Source organism: Eptesicus fuscus, chromosome 7, assembly GCF_027574615.1.
Source record: "Eptesicus fuscus isolate TK198812 chromosome 7, DD_ASM_mEF_20220401, whole genome shotgun sequence".
NCBI lineage: Eukaryota > Metazoa > Chordata > Mammalia > Chiroptera > Vespertilionidae > Eptesicus > Eptesicus fuscus.
The window spans coordinates 49,350,729-49,360,729 of record NC_072479.1 but is presented as its reverse complement, the minus strand read 5'-3'; the positions used below and the strand labels follow the sequence as shown (position 1 = coordinate 49,360,729).

At 37.7% G+C, this 10,001-nt stretch overlaps 1 protein-coding gene across 1 annotated transcript in view; it reads right to left on the bottom strand.

The window, feature by feature from the left end:
- Positions 1-894: 894 nt before the first annotated feature.
- TAFA2 (TAFA chemokine like family member 2) overlaps positions 895-10,001 on the bottom strand; it is a 191,636-nt gene continuing 182,529 nt past the window's right edge. The window contains exon 5 of the mRNA XM_054718591.1: positions 895-933. Coding sequence (XP_054574566.1) covers positions 895-933 — 39 coding nt within the window. The remainder of the gene's footprint in view (positions 934-10,001) is intronic.

Below are 10,001 nucleotides of genomic sequence, written 5' to 3'. Positions count from 1 at the left end.
TTATTCTATATTAGTCAGTATTATTCAATAATCATATGGAGGAGTGGCTAGTAATTTAGAATCAGATAACAGAGGGTTTTGGTAATATAAATCATTTCTTATATAAACTAGAGAGCTCAGGGTAGTTAAAACTAATCTAGAATAATAAAAGCATAATATGCAAATTGACAGAATGGCTGAACAGTGGAATGACTGTCCGGACGAAGCTGGGGCTACAAGGGCCAAGGCAACTGGCGCTGCGAAGGCCTACTCTTGCACGAATTTTATGCATCAGGCCTCTAGTCATACTATAAAAAGCTATTTCCCAATTTTGAAAAAAAAAATTGAGTCTTTTAGTACTAAGAACAGACCCCCTTTTCCTTTTCACTGCTAACTTGGCCACTTCCTCCCTAACCATAAAATGTAAGACTAAAATTATGGTGTGAAAAAGAGCAGAAAATTTCACTCTGGTCACTGCATTTACTTGACTTTATGCATTTATATTAGAGCCAACGCGGTCATGACATGGGTCAGTGTCATGACTTGCCATGGAAACATGTGACTGAAGACAAAAGATGAAGGTGGAGGAAATGTAGAGGAACTTAATATCCTTGAGAAAAAGCATGGAGAAGATGGAGAATATACTGCTTAATATTTCTAGTTCCCCATTTTCTTTACGTTGTTCAAAAATGTGGAAAGTCTTACTGTTTTTTAATTTCATATACCCACTGAATACTTTTAGAATGGTAACATTAATGCCCCCCATATGTTTTATTTCCAATCAGTTTCTAGACCCTAGTCATCTGTTTATTCTCTTCCCAACTCTCTGTCTGGCTGTTACTATCTTCATCAAGGCCTTTATTGCATCTGGTTTGTACAGTTGCAATAACCTCCTAATTTGTCTTCTGATTTGTATTATTCATTGTAGCCCTCCTCCTCTTTGCCACCATTATCCTGAAAACAAAAATCTATAATAGTTTCCTGTTACGGAAAGAGATGTAAATTCTTGTTGGTAATCTAGAAGGTCCTTCACAATGAGACCTCAACCCACCCAGCTTCATCTCTCCATCTCCTCGAAGCCCCTCAGAGACACATAGGCACAACTCCAGCCATATCTAAGTAATACTTGTAGGACTTGATATGCCCATTCATATCTCCTTATCCTTGTGTACATTTTACCTTTGCCTGAAATCCTCTTCTTCCAGACATTGGAGTATTCAGATAGTTATCACTTCATATTTCATTAGCCTTTGTGATTTATCTAGTCAGCACTTTGTCCATACTTCAATTATAAGACATATCTTGTCCATAATTCTATTATAAGACATATTTTGTCATATTATGCTAATTTATTAACCTGTTTGTTTCTTCCACTAAACTAGAATGTATTGGAAAAAGATGATATTAACATATTTTAATATTAATTATTTTTGTTGTTGTTGTTGTTGACAGTATTACAGATGTCCCTTATTCCCCACCCCCTTGGCCCCTGACCCAACCACGCCCCTGTGCTAAGCAGCATTCCAGGCCCTTAAATGATGCCTAATATTTATTAATTAAAAGATTGAAACAGTGAATGGATGGATGGATGGATGAACAAATAAATGAATATAAGGGAAAAATGATAATTAATTTTAGAAGAAGAAAAACAAAAGTTACTGTCTGGATTCTCCATGAATAGCAAGGGGAATGATTAAGTGACCCAAAAGTCAGTTCCACCATTTTTAATTTTTTAAGGATTATTCCCCTGATTCTGTGATTTCAGAATTTTAAAATTATAGATATGCATGGGTCCTGACATCAGCTTCACACTCACACCTTGGGTATTTAAATTTATTCTCATTTGGAAAAGGCCTGATTTTTTAAAACAAAATTAATTTATGAAAATCATAATGCAAGAAGATAATAGCAATCTGTGATGATTTAATTGGTATTAGACTAACCACTGGGGATGTGGAAAATGTCCAAATAGATACAGCAAGGTTGATTATGGCATATTCATTACAGTTAATATTTCACAGAGAAATTTATCCTAATTTTTTTAAACGCGGTTTTCTCTTGAGTAATTTTAATACTGCTGCTTAACAGTGTCAGGAAATTTTTCTCATGAAATGTTCCATTGTGACAATTATGCTACACCCAAGTATTACATGCTCACTTGACAACAGGTATGGCAGTGCATATGAAGTACCAAATTCCTTATAATGGAACAAACAAATACTGAAATGACTGCTTCACCCAAAATACTATTGTGCATGCAATCTCTCTCCCTCTCCCAGGCATGCCTATATTTAATTATATATTCTATACTAGAGGCCCAGTGCATGATTAAATCATGCACGTGTAGGGTCCCCTAGGCCTAACCTGCCATCCAGGCCATATCCACTGCCCCGCAAAGCCTAGCATGCTCCGCGGACACTGCTAGCAGCCTGCTCCCCGCTTTTGATGGCAGGGGGTCCGCTGGTGCTGGGGTGGACACACACCTCCCCACTTTCGATTGTGGAGGAGCTGGCTGGCTGTCCGCTGGTGCACCAGGCCTTTCGAAAGCCTCCGGCGCGGCAGAGGCTTTCGAAAGGCCTGGTGTGGGAGCGGACAGATAGCCAGCTCCCCCGCTTTCGCTCCCCGCTTTTGATGGTCCGCAGCAGGACTTGGGCTCGCTGCCCCAGAGGCCCCTTCTGTGCCGTAGCACAGCCATGGCGCAGATGCTGAGCTCGTGCTGCTGCTGGCGACGCGAGCTCAGCGTTCCGCCGGCCCAATCGGCCACCCCGGCCACCCCGGCCACCCCGAGTCCCGCCCCCTGCGCCTCCCGCTGGCCCAATCGTGGGCGTAGCAGAGTGATGGTAATTTACATACTATCCTTTTATTATGTAGGATTTAAGTTCAGGATGCCTGGCTGCTCTCCCTCCCCCCAGATTTTATTTTTCAAATACAGAGGCTGGTATTTCAAAAGACAAAGAGAAGTCAATTTTTGCTTAGCAAAATGTAGCAGACTGCATTTTCTAGTCTAGACAAGAATGTCAAAGGCAGTGGATCCTTCTGTTGCTCATGGATCCCGGAATCTTCCTCACCCTTCCTTTGCTTCCGCCTCTCAGATATTAATTGCCGGCACCAGTAGACTACTTAGTGCACATCCATATTCTCTTACAGCTCTCGGAATTATTCAATGAGACTGTCCCTGTTTGCTATTTACTGTTATGAGTCTTTGTTTCTAATTACTATTATCTTCTTGCAGTTAAACGGAAGCTCTGATGAATTAAGTGAAACTTTTCAAGGTTGCATATAAGCAGTAGGTGATAGTTTGCAGACTGAGATCCCTGGTTTGGGGCTTCAAACCTAGTGAAATAGGTCCTACATATCTGTTATTTCATTCACTCATGTGACTAATATTTACTGAGCACATATGAAATGTCAGGTGCTTTCCTAGGTATGGGGAGGGGAGAACAAAAATCATTGTCCTTGTGAAACTGATCATCGGTCAAAGACACAATATATTAACATTTTAAAGTATCTTAGCCCATGCAAAGAGGAAAATATAGTCAAAAGGAAGAGGGGGAATTTTGAGGCAGGTATGTTCGCATAGACAGGGAAGACTTGCTAATAAAGTGAGACTTCAGTGAAAGCCTGGAAGAGATAAGAGAGCCAATCCAGCAGACAGCTGGTACTTCACGCAGAGGGCATACATAGCGTGTGCAAATGACCTGAGACAAAAAAAGGAAGGAGGGTAGTGTGCTGACAGTGAAGTAAGCAAGGGGGACAGTATAGAAGATGAGGTCACAAAGGCTCATTCATTCATCTATTTCTTTGTTGTTGTTTTCTTCAACAAATGTTATTTTTCTTGCTATTTTACTTATTGAAGATAACAAGTGGGCAAAAGCAGATATAATCCTTGTTGTCATGATTACACACTAAGTGGAACTACCTGGTGGTTACCAGAAATAACATGGCTTCATACCTTCCTCCTTTCAAAAGCCTTATTCCTGGAAGTTGGAACTGGATAGAGCCAGAATGGACAGGAGAGAACACAGTGGCTTCTTTATATAAGCCCTGGAAGCCACTGTTCTTTCCATTCCATCAGCGAAGAATTGCAAAGCTTTAGGAAAGGACAGGTGTGTGTGTGTGTGTGTGTGTGTGTGTGTGTGTGTGTGTGTGTGTGTAAATTTGGGTGTGAAACAATGGAACATTTCCCTGGCAAACGTTTTCAGCTGACTGGTGTTAAAACATTCTTGAATGTGTGTCTTACATACACTTACACTCTAGCTAGATGGAGACATCCCCTAGCGTAGAAAACCAATCTCGAACAAGAAGGTCATGCATTCCTCCACTGTAGCTTCCAGCTTTTCCTGTCTATGAAAAGTGCTTTAAAGGAATGTCCTCTCTCCAAACTAGTCAACTGTATGTGAGAAAAAATACCAATTATGAGAAAAATACCACATCTCCATTTTAGGGGATTCTGAAGGAACAGGTAGAGAAGAATCTAAACTAATATCTGAAGCAGAGAATCTCTAAGGAGCTACCCCTGCCATGGCAAACTGGTTTGAAATGTGTAGCAGAGGGAAAAATCAAAACTTATTTGGTCCATTTAGGCTTTTCCTACTCAAATATTTATTCTCATAACCAGGAGGCTAGACTGCCTGGGTTTAATCCTAGATCCGATGCTTATTGGCTATGCAACTTTGGGCAACCTCTTCATTTCTCAGTCTCCTCATGTGTAAAATGAAGATAAGCCTATTTCATAGAGCGATTGTGAGCATTAAGTGAACTAATATATATTAAGTGCTTATAATGATGCTTGACCATAGAAAAACTTCAGGAAGTCAACTTATCACGTGGTTTCTTCCTGAGGAAGTAAACCTTTTATCATTAGGAAATGTTCTTCCTTAATAGCATATCAACTTTCTTTAGGTTAGTGTTTGCATAGTGTATCTTTTCCATTGTTTTTTATGTTCAGTTTTTCTTTATACAGGCAGTCTTCGGGTTACGTCGGAGTCGACGTACGTCGTTTCATAGTTACCTCACCATCTCCCATTAATTTATTTTTTTTTAAAAAAGTTTCGTCATTTAGATGTATGTACATATGTGCTTTATGTTTTCTATTATTTATTTACCACAAGTAAAGGTCAGGAATTGTTATCTTTCTTTTAAATTTTCTTTACTGTTTCACTTCATTACTGCTGTGTGTGTGCTCCATGTGAGTGACGTAGGTGCTTATGTAGGTGGGTTCTGACTTACGGCGAAAATCGCGTTACGTCGCTGTAGGAACGGATCTCCGACGTAACCCGAGGACCTACTGTAATTTTAGATTAGATGAACCTCTGTGAAATAGTATATACTTGTGTTTTGATCTTGTGATCCAGATTGACAATCTTTGTATTTGCCTCATAATTGGATTATTTAGGCCATTTGCACTTGATATAATCACATTATAAATTTGGGTTTAATCTACCAACTAAATTTTATTTTACTTGTTCTGAATTCCTTTTTTCTTTCTTCTTATGCCTTCTTTTGTGCTCCCTCTAACATTGACAACTGCCTCAATGGATTAAGGAACTCCCAAAACTAAACTAATATCTCTTAGTCTTCATTCTCCCCTAGATTCTGGAGCAATAACTCTTCAATTTCTTATTAATGTTTCAATGCCTCCACGTACGCCATCTTACGTTTTGTTAAACTCATCAGTTTCCTTAGAGGGAGGGGTAGAAAACAGGGCAGTTTGATGTTATTATTAAATATCCATTACCAAAAGTGAAAGTCAAATTATATGGGTTAAGTTTTATTGATGAACTTGGTATTGATTAGTCATTCACCAAATGTATGTAATATTTGAAATTTATCTTTGATATTCAACCAGCATAGTACCTCTGTATTACAGCCATGTTGAGATGGAGTGTTCTCTCCATATTTACCTTCACTTAATGATTAAAACAGAACTTCATTAGCAGTTACTTATATATGACTATATTGTCCAGTTCACCTAGGAAAATCCTGATTTACACAATTTATTCTGACTTCCCATTAGATTTATCCTGGAATCATGTCCTAGTATGAACAACAAATTATATCATCACCCACAGAGAGTAGTTACCTTCATTGTGGAAAAATTTAATTTTTAGTAAATAATTCATAATGTTGAAATCTTATAGCTATGAATGAATAACTCTCTGATACAAGTATTTCAACTATTGAAATAGTAAAAAATGAGCATTCCTTGAAGTGTACAAGATTTCTGAAACTCATTCAGTCACATCAAGTTGCTAATCAATTTTTAAGGCTAGCATTAAGGAAAGGTTTGTCGCTAGAGCATTGTAGTAACTTCTTCAACTTTTCCATCATAGAGCTGAGACATGGATGTTATAATGTGAAAGACTGACTACAATATTATCAATTAGTGTTGTAATCCAAAGTCATAAACTCTGAGAATCAAATTAAAGCCATTGCACACACTGTTACCTTTGAGATAAGAGATTTGTTATAACAAATAGGACAAATGGGCTTCTTATAAAATCAAGATCTATTTTAAAACACTAATAATCTCAAGTATAGGGTTCATTATTTTCTGGATTTTTTTTTTTTGGTTATTTGTATTATATTATAATGAAAAATTCAATTCTGATGAAAATTTTTCCAATGTTGCCCAAAATAGAAAAATAAAAATTACCTGTGAATTTCAATTTCCTCTATTTTTACCATGAATAACTAAAAGTTAGATAAGAGGCAATATATCCTATATACACTGAATGTTCATCTACTGATGATGATGATGATGATGAATAAAATGATGAATTTAAAATTTTCTAAGAATCAGGCAGGAAAATAATTATAATAAATAGTTAAGAACCAGGCTGGCATAACTCAGTGGTTGAGCATTGACCTATGAACCAGCAGGTCATGATTCAATTCCCAGTCAGGGCACATGCCCAGGTTTCAGGCTTGATTCCTAGTAGAGAGTGTGCAGGAGGCAGCTGATCAATGATTCTCTCTCATCATTGATGTTTCTAGCTCTCTCTCCCTTCCTTTCTGAAATTAAATAATATATATATATATATATATATATATATATATGTATATATATATATATATATATATATATATATATATTTTTTAGAGATAGTTAAGAGCAGGGGGTTAATAACATCATTCAGCCAAGGGGTTATCCTGACTTGGCTATTTATTAACTGTGTGGCCCTGTTGTTTCACTATTTAAAAAAAAACAAAAACCTCAGTTTTCGTCCTTATCTGATAAATCCCTATCTCATCACACTACTGTGAAGATTAAATGCAATAATGCCTGTAGTGACAATACAATAAATAGTAATTTTTAAACACTTTCAAACAGTACTTTGAAATTTAAAAAATGTAAATATATGCTCAAGATTATTCTCATTATTACATCATTATTATAAAATATTAACTTTAATTATATAAGGCATCCTATATAATAAAAGGCTAATATGCAAATAGACCAAAAGGTGGAACGACTGGTCGCTATGATGCACACTGACCACCAGGGGGCAGACGTTCAATGCAGGAGCTGCCCCCTGGTGGTCAGTGCGCTCCCACAGAGGGAGCGCCGCTCAGCCAGAAGCCAGGCTCACAGCTGGCGAGCACAGCGGTAGTGGTGGGAGCTTCTCCTGCTTCCGCAGCAGCACTAAGGATGTCCGACTGACAGCTCCCTGTCAGTGAGACATCCCCCAAGGGCTCCTGGACTGTGAGAGGACACAGGCCGGGCTGAGGGACCCTCCCCCCCCCACCCCCGAGTGCACAAATTTCATGCACCGGGCCTCTAGTTAATTATAAATGTATTTCTGGCTTTTTGATACTATTATTGCCCTTTTCAAAGCTATGCATTTCCTGTGCAAAGAATGCTTTATGTTCAAAGATTATACTAGAATGTGGTACATTATAAAAATGCTATATTTTTACATAAGGTCTAACACAATTTTTAAAAAATCTATAAGCAAAATACATATAACACACTTTGTTTGAAATGTACTGAGGTTAAAAAAAATCATGTAGGTTTTATTTATTATTCCATAAATAGGAATTATTGGCCTCTGCTAATTGTATAATATCTATAAACACTTTTAGCATAGTGTTTTTGTGATTTAGTAAGAACATTAATGTTGAATTGGTAATAGAAAAATGTGCTAGGATAGCTTAGCATTCCATAAAATAGTCCTTTAATTCTGTACCAACTACTCCAAGCTAACCTCATCTTAAATTGCACTAGGCAAATAAATACAAAAAAAAAAACTTTAAAAAATCCCCACAAACCTAGTACATAGACCCTAGCATAGCATCCCTCCCTCTAAAGTTACCAAAACATTTTAACCATAAAAGGATACTTTTTGTATGAGGCTGTATTTAAATTGTATCATTGAATATAGAAATACCAGTTGAGCAAATATCAACAATTGCAATGATCAGAGAGAAAAAAAACAAACACAAAAAACTGCCTCCTTTACTATGTAGCTCTGATAAGTCCTCAAGAGATGTTGCTAAAAAGCCAATGCCTGGTAGCTATAAAAGAGAAACTATTTTTGCTCCGACAAGATAAACCTGGGGGAAATGCCTTTGCAATGGATTAACATAACAGTTTCTATCTGTCCTATCTACGTGGGTAACAAATGGCCCAGATCCTGTGACCACTACAGACACACACGCAATCCATTTATTCCTTCTCTCTGGTTTCTGTCTAGGATGCATTTTTGTACCTAATCCAAAAAGGAATAGGTATAGATAGACCAACCTTCAAGTACTTGTGCTTTCTCTTCATAGCCCTCATCTAAATATAAATGGAAGTCTTGTGATAACTCTATATTAGTGTTTATTTAACCAGACTGACCACTGTGGAATAATAATGTGTAAGCTTGAATTCTGAGAGAGCTAGCCCATTTTATAAGCCTATTAAAAAACTTGCTTGATTTATGTATTTTACTTAACAAGGACATATAGCATTTACATTTGGCCAGTAACTGTTAAGTGCTTTATTAATATTAACTCATTAAATTCATATAAGGAAACTATGTGGTAGGTATATTACTGTCCCAATCGCACAAATATGCAAACTGAGAAGCATAGGTGTAAAGTAACTTGCTGAAAGCTACCAGCTAACAAGTAGCACAGCTGGGATGTGAACCCAAGTAATCTGGCTCCAGAGACTGGCTTCTTAATCATTACACCATCCTTGAATATACACAACACAGCAGCCATTTTATCACTGAGGCAAATGGGACTCACTGAAATAATGGATGGGTGGATGGATGGATGCTTCTAGCAATGTATCTATTGAGAGTGATTACGGCAAAGCTAATAGGACTCTTGGAGTCATCCAGAGTCCTCAGCAATTTAGGATTTTTTTGTCCTTGAAAAATCCCTGTTAAATTGCACATAGAGTATTATTACCCCCCCCCCCCCGCCCCCCAAAGAATAAGAATTCCTTGCTTGAGCTAAATAGCTAGGCACAGAGCTCGAAAATGTTTTGTTTTCTGTGACTTCAGTTCTTAACTCTACTGTATGTGCTATGACTAAAGAATGAGATTATTTTTTGGTATAATAACAACTGTGTTTTTTCCTTATAAAAATGTTTCCTGTAGGCATAGATAGCTTCGGATGACAACTTTTGAAACTACTTGCCTGCTTTAAATATCATCTCAAAAGCTAACCCTTTCCAAACGACCCTGGTAGAGATATAATAAGAGATATGTAACCTGAAGAGGTAGGTCATAAAACTTGTGTCAGAACCTCCACTATAGATGAGATAAGAAAATGCGTAATCTGAAGTGGTATCTTTATTCAGCAGACAGATTTGTGAATGTATTTGTCTGTGGATACCCACTTCCTGCCACAGTGGCTGGCATTGAATACATGTATAATAATAAAAGCATAATATGCTAATTGGGCTGGACGTCCTTTTGGATGAAGCCAGGGCTGCGAGGAAAGCCCAGGTCCTGGGTGTCAGAGGGAAGCCGGTGCTGGCAGCCAGGGGAAAGAAGGCCTACTCTTGCACGAATAGTGTTTAATAA